Source organism: Pristis pectinata, chromosome 6 (genome assembly GCF_009764475.1).
Source record: "Pristis pectinata isolate sPriPec2 chromosome 6, sPriPec2.1.pri, whole genome shotgun sequence".
NCBI lineage: Eukaryota > Metazoa > Chordata > Chondrichthyes > Rhinopristiformes > Pristidae > Pristis > Pristis pectinata.
The window spans coordinates 58,730,269-58,744,107 of record NC_067410.1 but is presented as its reverse complement, the minus strand read 5'-3'; the positions used below and the strand labels follow the sequence as shown (position 1 = coordinate 58,744,107).

The following is a 13,839-nucleotide window of genomic DNA, read 5'->3' as shown; positions in this document are numbered from 1 at the left end:
CAGAACATGGCTGGTGCTTTCAGAACAACCCATTACTGCTGAGTTACCAGTGAGGTCGAACGGACCCTCTTGCCAACTCTCCTTCAGGGAACTTTACTGATACTCCCAGAGTCCTGAGTCATAGCGACCCACACAGGGAGGCTAGGGTTCATCGTGTGCAGTTAAGGAACACCTGAAGGCATGCTGGCCACCGGAAATGTCCTGTTCTTTTCAGAAGTGCCGCTCACCTGTGGGAAATGAAGGGTGATGTCTGCTTCGAGGTCCCGTCCAGGGACCACGTTCAGCCAGAGCTTCCTCATGAACAGCACCCTATATGGCACAGGCCCGGCCAGTCCTGGAACACAAGAGCAGAGCACAGTCTGACCCCAGCTGAGGACATTAGGCCACTGTAAACCTCTCCAAGTCTGGTGAAAGACTCACCTTCTGGCACCTGCCTTTCCTTCCTCGCCCAGTCACACACCTGCCGCACGTAATCGAAAAAGAAATCTCCTTCTGGGATGCTGATCACCTAAACATACACAGGACAGAAATCTCAGAGGGGGGGGGGGGGGTCCAGTGACGCAGCCCATGATCCAGCCTTGGTACAGATCCGGGAGGGAAAAAGGACAGGGACCCACAGAGGGAGTGGAGCAGATTGATCCCCAAAAACAGGAGGGTAGGATTTGCCCTCACGGATATCTTATTGAGCGAGGTCAATTAAAGTTCCCATGGGTGACAGTTAGAGTGTGGCCAATTAAAGTCCTCGTGGGTAATAATTAGAGTGTGGCATATTAAAGTCCTTGTGGGTAATATTTAGAGTGAGGTCAATTAAAGTCCTCATTGCTAATATTTAGAGTGTGAAACTCCCCATGGGTAATTCTAGAGCGTGGCCAATTAAAGTCCCCATGGGTAACATTTAGGGTGTGGCCAATTAAAGTCCCCATTGGTAATGTTTAGGGTGTGGTCAATTAAGGTCCCCATGGGGACCTTACTATGTTGTGCAGAACCATTATTTTTACAGTCAGTGTGTTGTTGGGAGGATGGAGATGAGGCACTGATGTCCCTTACCTTGTCTTCTAATTGTACAAAGAGGCTCAGTCCTTCAGGAGAGCCCAGCCCCAAGTGTTTGGTGATGGTCTCACACAGAGCCTTTGCCTTGGTGCTGCTGTAGATCTCGAAGGCCTGTTGGAGGAGAAGGGGGTGAGAAGGGGGTGGAGAGTCTGAGGGTGCGCACGGCAGCTAGTGGGCCTGGGCTGATGCTCACCTGGTCGGTGTCATTGGGGAAGTAGATTTTGTGCAGGATCTTGGTGCTCCAGCATTGGATGGCCTCCACCTCCAGCACATGGGGCGGGTTCTTCCGAGCTCCACATCTGTCGGTGGAGACAACAGCTGATTTATGATTCACTCCGCACACAGCTCGGCACGGCAGGGCTTCACCGCTGGGGAGCACAGTGCTACAGTGGTGGACAGATGTACTTATAGGTGGGGTGGGTGCTGGACTCTGCTGGACACTTTCTCACACACACACACACACACACACACACACACACACACACACACACACACACACACACACACACACACACACACACACACACACACTGAGCACACACACACACACTGAGTTTGATCACACACCTGACTTCATCAGTAGCTAAAACTATTTGACTGTTTAAAACAGACACTAGGATCTTGGTGTGATCAGAAACCCATCCCATGCTCACAATTTCTGACAACCACCAGAGAGCAAACTAGGTGATCAGAGTCCGTGTGAAGTTACTGCATCATCGGACAAGTTCAACCTCAGAATACAGCCATTATCAACATAAGGTTACTATATCTTTCAATACACTGTTAAATGAATTTCGCACCTTTGTAGAGTCAGGGTAAAGAGCAGTTACTGTACCGTTTAACGTTTGTTAGTCTCTGAATGCACTCTGTCGACAACCTCTCCTTCCGCCGACTCTCGAGGAACTTCTTCACGTGAGGGAAGAGCGGGCTGCTGGGAGGGAAGAGTCCGGTGCAGAGCCAGAGCAGCTGCCAGCCACTGTCCACGCTGTACCTGGCAGTCACAACAGGGGAGGCTGTTACACCACCTGCTCGCCAGTTGGTTTCTTACAACAATACAGTGACTTTCCTTCAGGTCCCAGGCTGGGAACGATTTGATTTTCCAGGCCAGCACTTGTGCTCATCGCCAGCTGCCCAAGAGAAGGTGCAGAGCTTTCTCTGTGACTGGCACAGCCTGCGTCGGGGGAGGTACATCCATAAACACCAGAGATGGAGAGTCCCTATGCTTTGAGGGGATGGTGTTCCTTGGTGCTTGCCTTGGTGGTGAGGATGGGGGGGTGGGAGGAGCTCTGACCCTACCTCCTGCTTGGACCTTCTCAACATTTGTAATCGGGCTGGCCATTTGTGTCTATTAGCCCCCTCTTTCTTTCCCATTCACTTGTACAGTTTGGCCTGTTGGGAGCTGCACAGTAAGCACTGGATGTTGGACAGTGTGATCAATGAGAAACACTGGATGTTGGATACTGTGTGAACAATGAGGAACACTGGATGTTGGACACAGTGTGATCAATGAGGAACACTGGATGTTGGGCAGTGTGATCAGTGAAGGACACTGGATTTTGGACACAGTGTGATCAATGAGGAACACTGGATGTTGGGCACAGTGTGATCAATGAGGGACACTGGATTTTGGACACAGTGTGATCAATGAGGAACACTGGATGTTGGGCACAGTGTGATCAATGAGGGACACTGGATTTTGGACACAGTGTGATCAATGAGGAACACTGGATGTTGGACACAGTGTGATCAGTGAGAAACACTGGACACTGGGCACAGTGTGAACAATGAGGAACACTGGACGTTAGACACGGTGTGAACAATGAGGAACACTGGATGTTGGACACAGTGTGATCAGTGAGGAACACTGGATGTTGGACACAGTGTGAACAATGAGGAATGCTGGAGTAAAACTCAAAATGTGGGGGGAAATCAGTGGCTCAGACAGCATCTGTGGAGGCAGAGGGATGGTCTATGGTTTGTGCTGAGACCCTGCATCAGGACTAAAATCTCAACAAGTTCCTCCAGCAGTTTTTTTTTGGCTGCAGATTCCCACCTCTGCCGTCTCTTGTGTTTCCAAGGACCACTGGATGTCGGACACTGGTTGTGCATGTCCCTAAATTCCCTTGAGCTGGTGGCCTGCTTGCCAAGTTCCGAGGCAGTTGCTGTGGGTCTGGTGTCACACATGGGCCAGGGTGGGGAAGCAAGGTGCTCCCCTAATCTGGGGACTTTAATGACCATGTTGGCCTTTATGATAACTCATGGCCACCAGCACAGCTTTTATCATGAATGGTGAAGTCCGAGAGGAGGGCAGTATTTGGCTCAGGGAACAGATATGGAGAGTTTGGTGAAGGGGGTTAGGAGGAGTGAAGCCAGAAAAGGGAGAGCATGATAATGGAGGTTGAAATCCATACGAGAGGTTATCAAGTGCAGAGGCTGAAGAAATATCTGGGTGACAAAATATTGCAGCTTTATAAAACTGCAGTTAGGCCGCATTGCTAGTATTGCATTCAATTCTGGTCACCCTGTTAGAGGAAGGATGTGGAGGCTTTAGAGAAGTGCAGAAGAGCTTTACCAGGATGCTGCCTGGATTGGAGGGCATGTGCTATAAGGACAGGTTGGACAAACTTGGGTTGTTTTCTCTGGAGCAGTGGAGGCTGAGGGGAGATCTGACAGAGGGTCTATAAGATTATGAGAGGTATAGACCGAGTAGACAGCTGTTATCTTCTTACCAGGGTCATAATGTTTAATACTAAAGAACGTGCATTTAAGGCAAGGGGCAAAAGTTCAAGGGAGATGAGCAGGGCAGTTTTCTCCCCCAAAGAGAGTTACAATGTTTAAAAGACATTTGGACAGGTTCATGGCTAGGAAGAGTGTAGAGGGATGTGGGATAAATGGAGACAAGTGGGTCTATTTTAGATAGCCATCGTGGTTGGCATGGACCAGATGGGCCAAAGGGTCTGTTTTTGTGCTGTATAACTCTATGGATCTGACTAATAGACAGAGCGGCCACAGGAAAATATCAGGTCACATCCATCTGGGCACAAAGCAAGATGTGGATACCTATATGCTGGTTTGGAGTCTTAGAGGGTTGGAGAGACACCTGCGACCAATGTCCAGTGGACACCTATTGATGCAGATGGACATAACCCTCCCCTGCCCCTCACACCGAGCCCACACAGACTGTCGGGGACAGAGAGGGGTCGGATGGTGTCCTGTGAGACACCCTCAATGATGGAGAGTAGGTGATGATTCCAATCCCTGCCAGATCCTGGGTGGCACAATGGTGCGGCTGGTAGAGCCACTGCCTCACAGCTCCAGAGACCCAGGTTTGATACCGACCTCATCCTGGAGCAGTGGAATGGGAGTGGGGGTGGTTTCAGTTACCAGTTTATTCCACTGGTGGTAATTCCTTAGGCTGCTTGAGAAAAGCTCAGAGCTGGCATACTGAACAATCCTAGAGACCTGGGTTCAATTCTGACCTTGGGTGCTGTCGGTGTGGAGTTTGCACGTTCTCCTTGTGACAACATGGGCTTCTTCCAGTTTCCTCCCACATCTCAAAAACGTGCGGGCCGGTGGGTTAATTGACCGCTGTAAATTGCCCCTGGTGTGTAGGTGAGTGGTAGAATCTGGGGGGAGTTGATGGGTCAAATAGAATGGGTCAGGGTAGGATTAGTGTGAGTGGGTGGCTGATGGTCTTCACAGACTCGGTGGGCCGAAGGGCCTGTTTCCATGCTGTCTCTCTCCTTGACTCTAGTCTCAAACGCTATGCAAGCTTTGCACTGCACCTGTCCATGCATGTGCATGTGACAATAAACTCGACATTGACTTTGACTCTCTGACCCCTGAGTAAGTGAGGATTTGGTCTGAGCTCGGTGGTTACCTGTTCTGGTTATCGGTCAGCTGCTTCATGATTTGGCAGTAGATTTCGTCCTGTAGTGCCTCCTCCTGCAGCGCTCTGGAAAATATCTGGTCAGTCAGCTGAGTGCCGGCCTTGGACAGCTTCCCAGGGTAATCCCCCATGTATTTCATTATAGGTACAGCACTGATGAAGGAAACAACGGAAAGGGGGATCAAGTAACAGGCAGGTAGGTACAAAGTCGGACCTTGGGGAGAAAGCCATCGGGACTGGACTTTAACAGGGGGTTGACTACCTGAGCTGAGCTCACATCAGGGCTGTAGGTTGCTGGATGGACTTGCACCTCCCCCCCAACTCAATGCCCACAGACTGGGACTCCTCAATGGGACAGTGGTGTTTCTCTTCATCGTCCCACCGTTGCAACATCAGCAATTTAAGTAGATTGTGGCCAATATTTATCTTAACTGAACACCTGCGCTCTGTCCGTAACCATGATCTGCATCTCCCCGTTACCAGTCACTTCGACTCCCCCTCCCACACTATCACTGATATGTCAGTCCTTGATCTCCTCCACTGCCAGAAGAATTCCAAGTGCAAACTGGAGGAACAGCACCTCATTTTCCATTTTGGAACCTTGCAGCCTAATGACATGAATATTGAATTCTCCCACTTTAGGTAATCCTCACCCCACTTCCCCACAAACCACCCCCCCCCCCACCCCACCATGCTTCTTCTCTTCTTCCCTTTCCTAGCTTTTTTTTTCCTTTCTCTTCATACCTTTGACCCATCCCCCGGTGGATCTGCTCTCCGCTCCTCCCCTGCACCTGCCTATCATTATGTCTTATCTGCATCTTCTACCTATCACCAACTTGTGCCCACCCCACCTCCCCTCTTTTGTCCACCTATCACTGCTCTGCTTTTCCCTCCTATATATTGGGCTTCCCCTTTTCCTATCTTCAGTCCTGAAGAAGGGTCCTGACCCAAAACGTTGACCACCTGCTTTTCTCCACGGATGCTGCCTGGCCTGCTGAGTTCCTCCAGCATCGTCGTGTTTCTCATCTAGATTCCAACATCTGCGGTCCTTTGTTTCTCCTTTATGTTAACTCTATTTACTCCCCTTGATCTGCAACTCTACTAGTCACACCGAACAGCAGTCTATAAATCTCCGTGGAGTGGCTGTTTGAATCCCAGTGCCAGCAGCTTCATTCTGGACCTGGGTTTTCCCAATTCCCACCACCCTCTGTGTGAGGCTGGGCAGCTGGGCTTGTTACCTGAACAGCTCAACTTAACCAGTTTGGGTAAGGGAGGTCAGGTGACCAAAATAGGCAGGTTAGGTGTATACAGCGGCTGTGACACAGAGCACAGTAGGAGCTGCTATCCGATACTGGCAGGGGAGGTAGTGTGTGATGTCAGGGAGGTAGTGAGCCTTGGCACATCCCAACCTTGGGAAATTCCTGGCTTTGCCAGGAGAAAGTCTCTCAGTGGGTGGGCAGGGAGTTGAGAAGCTAGGTTGGAGCAGGAGCTGATCTCCTGAGATCAGGGGGTTCTGGCAAGGGAGAGCGATTATGCTCACGGCCTTCAGACATGATGCAAGGAACCAGGAATCTGATTCAGGCAGTCCATTGGGCTGATATCGGGGTGTATCACACAGCAAGAGCCGCAGATCCAGCCGTGTTCACAATGGGCACTGATGTCTCTCCTGTGATTACAGTGGGAGTCCGATATCCAACTGTAATTACAGTAGGAATCGGATATCCGACTGTGATTACCATGGGAATGGGATATCTGACTGTGATTACAGTGAGGGTCAGATATCCGACTGTGATTACACTGGGGACTGAATATTTTATTGTGATTACAGTGGGGGTCAGATATCCGACTGTGATTACACTGGGGACTGAATATTTTACTGTGATTACAGTGGGGGTCGGATATCCGACTGTGATTACACTGGGGACTGGAAAGTTTACTGTGATTACAGTGGGGGTCGACATCTGACTGTGATTATTGTGGGGACTGGACAACCAACTGTGATTGCAGCGCGGGGCGGATACTGACTGTGATTACGGGGGGGGGGGGGGAGCGGATATCTGACTGTGATTACAGGGGGTGGATATCTGACTGTGATTACAGTGGGGGTCGGATATCCGACTGTGATTACAGTGGGGACTGGATATCTGTACAGAATGAGCTTTAACTCCAAGTATATGGTTCTGCTAGGGGTCCTCTCAGTCAGTGATCCCTGGGAATATGGGAAGGGGTTCGGAGAGAGCTTGCTCTGATTGAAAGGATATCAATGAAGGCTTGACATGCCACTTGCACCATCTCTGGATTGGCACAGACTTTCTTCAGCAATGGTAATCTCAGGGGCTCCCTGGAACAGGCCCAGATCCGGTCCTTCACATGAGCCTTTGGGAACACCGCACGGCTTATTGACTCTTGACTTGGCGGCCTGGTTGGAGAAAAGAAGCCTGGTTAACGCCACCTACAGCTCGGCCACACTCACAAAGCAGATCTCAGTCGCAGGAAGCATCAATTCTGGGCCCTCTGTTCCACTGAGAAGGAAACCTTTCTGACGTGGCCCTGTGCTGGTTCTCTCACCAGGCTAGGCTCTAGAGACAGAGAGACAGAGAGAGAGAAAGAGAGAGAGAGAGAGACAGACAGACAGACAGACAGACAGACAGACAGACAGACAGACAGAGACAGAGAGAGAGACAGACAGACAGACACAGACAGAGAGAGACAGACAGAGAGACAGACAGACAGAGAGAGAGAGACAGCGAGAGGCAGACAGTGGAGAGGTTTTACTGCAGATGCTCCTGAGTTGCCTTGTGGAATCTCTTACCACAACTTAAATGAGAGTTTCCTTGTTGCCATCTCCTCCACAATGTCTCATCTGGAAACATAAGGGGGCTACTGGGGTTGACTGGGTGTTGCTGTGTCCATTGGATGTTTAATGGGATTGGAAGGGTGGTGTGGAGTTGTTTGACTTCCAGAGTTAACTGTGGATCAGAAGGGCAGAGGCCTCTCTGATGGGTTCAGAGGCTTGAGATTGGCCCAACCGACGACGTCATTATTGTCATAAACCTGGTGGAGTCTGTTTCACCCCTGCAGGTGATCTGCTCCCTCTGTTTGCTCAGGTTTGGGGCCTTCTTAAAGCACAGGTACCCATATCCACAAATTTTCTTACTACTGAGCAAGAGGCCTTTCCCATCCCCATATCTCCCTGTAACCCATTCTCTCCACATTCCCATCAACGATTCTACCACTCACCCAGGGCGATTTACAGTGGCCAATTAATCTACCAACACACACGTCTTTGGGATGTGGGAGGAAACTGGAGCGGCCGGAGGAAACCCATGGACTCACAGGGAGAACATGCAAACTCCACACAGACAGGACCAGAGGTTAGGATTGAACCCAGGTCTCTGGCTGTGTGAGGCAGCAGGTCTACCAGCTGCTCCACTGTGTTGCCCCTGGTTCATTCTCCAAAATTTTGGAACATAGTAAGTTATTCATAAAAATCTTTATGATTAAAGACTCAATAAAGTTAAAAGATGGCATATCTTTTGCAGTTCTGTCAGAGATCTGAGAAGCGCGTTGAACCTGAAGTGGTGATTGGAGAACTCCTCAAGGGTGTAGAGCTTGGCCTCCAACTTGTCTGCAGGGACCGTCTGTGCAGCCTGGCGTCGCTGATCCGGAGACATGCGGATCAAATCCTGCCAATGGAAAAAAGGCAGGAGCTGTGAACTGGTTCAGGGCGAGGAAGGGTTACAGCAGGGCGGTGTGATAAGGGAACTACTGATCGGCTCAGGAAGAACATGTTCATAGGTTTATCACTGTTTCCGACACTTAAACAAAGGTATTTCCTGACTGTCGAGGTTTGACAGCAGATGTGGGGTTATGAGGTGGTATTGCCTTGGGTTTTCAGGCAACTGGTTAGGCTCATCAAACCTGAAGAGTGACAAATGTACAGGCACACAGCACAGAGACAGACCCTTCAGCCCACTGAGTCCGTGTTGAACATCAACTACCCCGTTACACTGACCCTGCACTAATCCCATTTCATTCCTATCAACTCCACCCAGATTCTACCACTCACCTACACACAAGTTATAGCAGTGAATTAACTCACCCATCTGCACGTCTTTGGGATGTGGTAGGAAACTGGAGCACCCAGAGGAAACCCACACAGTCACAGGGAGAACGTGCAAACTCCACACAGACAGCTCCAGAGGTCAGAATCGAACCCGGGTCTCTGGGGATGTGAGGCAGCAGCTCCACCAGCTGTGCCACTGTGCTGTTTGAGGTTTTGCAAAGTCCAGGGTAATGTGCATGACTCATCGAGCTGAGGTGGTTAAAGGGGACAGAGCAGATAAGTGCGGAGGGCTCGGGGTCAGGGTATGGACATAAGGATTGGCATCTGGGAATTGTGGGAAGGTGGGGAATGGCTTATTGTTGATTTGGGGGGAAATAATCCATGACTTTGTCCTACAGTCACTGTGGGTAACTTCACACTTCAGTGCATTCCCTGAGCCACTTGCTCCTCTGCCTTCACAGATCCTTTGCGACCTCTTCGCCACTTTGTATCATCGGTAAAGCTCAACCTTTTCACCTAGATCATAAATCGAATTTAAGAATTCCTGAGAGCCCAGGACTGATCCCTCAAACTCCACCAAACTGGAAATGACCCGCTCTGTTTCCATTACTCATCCTGACCTTTACCCCTAACTCTTGATCCTTTATTCCACAGCACATTATTTTATGTGGTAATTTATCAAACTACGTTTGAAAATCCAGATATACTATATCCACTCGCTTCCCCCATACTCATTCTGCTAATTAGATCCTTAAGACTTAACAAACCATAATTCCCCTTCATAAAACCACAATGATTCTGTGTAAATTTGTTATGATTCTGCAAGGGTCACTGTTGTTTAATGAGGGATTCCAGCACTTCGTTGCCAAGAAATATCAGGTCAGATGAGTTTTTTTGTCACTATCTCTTAAATCGATGATTTTTAAAATGTATTTATTGGCAAGAGGCAGCATTTAATTGCCCATCCCTAATTGCCCTTGAGAAGGTGGAGGTGAGCTGCCTTCTTGAACTGCGGCTCCCTTCCGGTGAAGGTGCTCCCACAGTGCTGCAGGGGAGGAAATTCTGGGATAGATCCACTGATGATGAAGGAACGGGGATACACTTCCAAGTCATGATGATGCGTGACTTGGAGAGGAACCTGCAGGTGGTGGTGTCCCCGTGCCCCGGCCATACTGGGGGGGCAGAGGTCATTGGTTTGGGAGGTGTTGTCGGAGTAGCCTGGGTGAGTAAGTGCAGTGCGTTTTGTAGATGGTGTAGCCAGTGTGTGCACAGAACAGGAGGGCCCTTGGTCCTGTAACAGTAGAGAGCGCTCAAGCCTGTAATGGGAATGGATATACAGGCCTGTAATGGGCGAGGGCTCCCACTGTGTAACAGAGGACTGCTCGGCCCTGTACTGGGAATGGCAATGGCCCCCAGACACGTGAAGGGACGGGACCTCAGCCAAGAGATGGGGGCAGTACTTGGACCTGGAAGAAGCTCATCTCCACAAAGTAGTAATGAGCTGGTCTTCGTTAAAGCAAACTATAAACCAACGTACCATCACGTCCGACGAAGGTTTCTCGAGGGTAGGAATGATGAAGACAGACTCCAGAGAGAGACTTCCTGTCTTCCCCGTATGCTCATTCTGCCCCTGAATCCAGCCGTGACCTTGAACCTGAGTATTCTCCTCAGTTTTCAACAGCTTAATCAAATCACCCTTCTGAAATTTTAGGAATATGGGATCATCTGGAATGGCAAAATGTACAGCAAATTAAACTCTGCACTGGAGGACACAAAGGGTTGGATTGTAGGGTCAGACACAACAGAGATACAATTAGACTATGGGCTCAGACACAGAGGTACAGTTAGACTGTAGGGTCAGACACAAAAGACACATAGTTAGACTGTAGGCTCAGACACAGAGGTACAGTTAGACTGTAAGATCAGACACAACAGATGTACAGTTAGACTGTAGGGTCAGACCCAACAGAGATAGTTAGACTATAGGGTCAGATATACCAGAGATACATTTTGTCTGTAGTGTCAGACACAACAGGGATACAATTAGATTGTGGGCTCAGACACAACAGGGGTACAGTTAGATTGTAGGGTCAGACACAAAAGATACATAATTAGACTGTAGGGCCTGACAGAATAGAGGTACTGTTAAACTTTAGGAACACACACATGCAGGTGGACAGTTAGACTGTAGGGTCAGACACAACAGACATCCAGTTGGATTACAGAACAGAGGTACAGTTAGGCTACAGGGACAGGTACTGTAGATGGACAGTTAGATGTAGGAACAGCCTTAATGGATATTTCAGTTTCCAGGCCTACAAAGGAAGACTTCTGTTAACATAGTGTTTTATTTGATGTCAGGATGTTTCGAGGAATTTTGCAGTTAAGTCCTCTTAAATTACCCTTTGTCCATTAATCTCTCTCATCTTCCAGCCTGAAGCAGACCCCCCTTTCGTTCCTCCTTCCACCCACCACACCTTCACCTGCCTCGGTTCTTAGCCACAGAGGTACAGGGAGAGATCAATCAGTCCCTCAAACCTCTGCCACTGTTTGTTGAGGTCATGGCTCAACTGTAGCCTCAAACTGCCCTTGCCTTGTAAGTCCTTCACACTTTTGGTTAATGATAATTTATCAAGCTCATTTAACATTTACAATGGACTTCATATCAATTGGGGCTTCCAGAAGAGAATCTCAGACTTTTATTTATGTCTGGAAGCATTTCCTGACTTCACTCTGTAAAGTAGATTCCCAAAGTTCTTGTTGAGGAGCAACAAGGAGAGGATAATAACATGGGGAGATTAATAATAGATTATAGGTTATTGGTATTGGTTTATTATTGTCACTTGTACCGAGGTACAGTGAAAAACTTGTCTTGCATACTGTTCGTACAGATCTATTCATTACACAGTGCATTGGGGTAGTTCAGAGACCATTGAGGTAGTACAGGGTAAAAACAATAACAGAATACAGAGTAAAGTGTCACAGCTACAGGGAAGTGCATTTCAGGTAGACAATAAGGTGTAAGGTGAAACAAGACCATCTCATTGTATAAGGGAACCATTCAATAGTCTTATCACAGTGGGATAGAAGCTGTCCTTAAGTCTGGTGGTACATGCCCTCAGGCTTCTGCATTTTCTGCCTGATGGGAGAGGAGAGAAGAGAGAATGACCCAGGTGGGTGGGGTCTTTGATTATGCTGGCTGCTTCACCAAGGCAGTGAGGGGTATAGACAGAGTCCATGGAGGGGAGGCTGGTTTCCGTGATGCACTGGGCTGTGTCCACAACTCTCTGCAGTTTCTTATGGTCCTGGGCAGAGCAGTTGCCATACCAAGCCGTGATGCATCCAGATAGGATGCTTTAGTATAGATCGGTATTTGATGGTTGGCAAGGATGGTGGGCCAAAGGGCCTGTTTCTGTGCTGGATAACTCTCTGACTCTGAAGCAAACTGTACAGGAAGTCTTGACGAAGGTATGAAGGAAATAAAAATGAAGTTGGGGACAAGGGGCAAAGAGAGTTCCTGAAAAAAGTTAGTAGGTAAACCCCAAGTGTGAAGGGATAGAGAATGAGAAAGAGTATTGGAAACTCTGTGTGGAGAGAGAGGATCTGCTTTAATGGAGGAAGGGGGTGATACAGACATTGAGCAGGAAGAAGATGAAGAGGGAGGAGACACGTTACGATGTCTAGAGTCGATAGGACCACGTACAATGAATCCGAGACTTTTAAAAGAAAGTAGGAAATATTGTTGGTTCTAACTTCTATTCCTCCAGCACTCTTTGGCTCAGGTGTAAGGCAGAAAATGGCTCAGCTGTTACCACTACATCAGTGAGAGACAATTTATTGGACAAAATTTGGTAGATCAGCAGAAATCAATATTTTGAAAGGTGCAGATTAATCAGAGACTCAGCAAGGATTTATCAAGAGAAGGTCTTGTCTGACCAACTTGATCGAACGTTTGGAGGTAACAAGAAACATGGTCCAGCGGACTTTAGCTAGAGGACAACTCCTGCTCCCTTACTTTGTACAATCAAGGAAGGGGCTTGGTTTCCAGACAAAGTTATCAGGTGTGTTTGCCTCAAATGGCACCAGATAATTGGTGTAAGTTTTTACCGTACCTTGTTTGGGACTGTTGAGCAGTGCCACTGCATACTCCGATCTCACCTTCAGGCCATTGAGAAACATCATGAGCAGGTCAGCGATGTCGGCTGCGTGCCCAGACGTGAGGGTGTACTCCTCACCCTGCAGGGTGCTCACCGTCACACTCTGCCCAAACAGCTTCGAAGCCCTGCGTGGGACGGCCACGTGTTAGAGGTTACAAAACACCACAAGCCCAATCCTTCTCGGCAGAGGTGACAGGCACCAGTCACATCAAAGGAAGCATAGAGTTCTCAACTCACACTGGTCCTCTCCGGGAACCCCAACACTTCTGCCCTTCGTTTCGTGTCTAGCCCAGCTCTTGGCCAACCAGCTTCTGCCAACTGCCCCACGCTTGCTACAGGTGTCCAACTCTGAACCACAAGAATTGTTCTGTCCTGTTGACCACCACCACCCCACTCCCTTGCTAACTGCTGCTCAATCACTAGCATCAGCTCACTGAAGTGGCTGCCCATAGTTTGATGTGTTTCAGTCCTTCCCACTTACCCCTTCACAGTGTGATTCCCACCATCAGTGTGACCTCCCACCTTAGTGATCTTGACCCTCAATGTGATTTCCACCTTCAGCATGACCTCCCACCATAGTGACCACCCTCAACATGACCTCTACCCTAACCGTGACCCCCATCCTTTCGTGAACTCTGCCCCACAGCCTGACCTCCGCCCCACAGCCTGACCTCGCT

The 13,839-nt window shown here is 49.0% G+C and overlaps 1 protein-coding gene across 1 annotated transcript in view; it reads right to left on the bottom strand.

The window, feature by feature from the left end:
- LOC127571830 (unconventional myosin-VIIa-like) overlaps positions 1-13,839 on the bottom strand; it is a 109,869-nt gene that overhangs the window by 18,956 nt on the left and 77,074 nt on the right. The window contains exons 32-41 of the mRNA XM_052018577.1: positions 13,118-13,287; positions 10,543-10,730; positions 8,513-8,625; positions 7,201-7,358; positions 4,931-5,084; positions 1,886-2,041; positions 1,244-1,349; positions 1,048-1,161; positions 421-508; positions 228-334 (exon numbers count right to left, since the gene is read on the bottom strand). Coding sequence (XP_051874537.1) covers positions 228-334; positions 421-508; positions 1,048-1,161; positions 1,244-1,349; positions 1,886-2,041; positions 4,931-5,084; positions 7,201-7,358; positions 8,513-8,625; positions 10,543-10,730; positions 13,118-13,287 — 1,354 coding nt within the window. The remainder of the gene's footprint in view (positions 1-227; positions 335-420; positions 509-1,047; positions 1,162-1,243; positions 1,350-1,885; positions 2,042-4,930; positions 5,085-7,200; positions 7,359-8,512; positions 8,626-10,542; positions 10,731-13,117; positions 13,288-13,839) is intronic.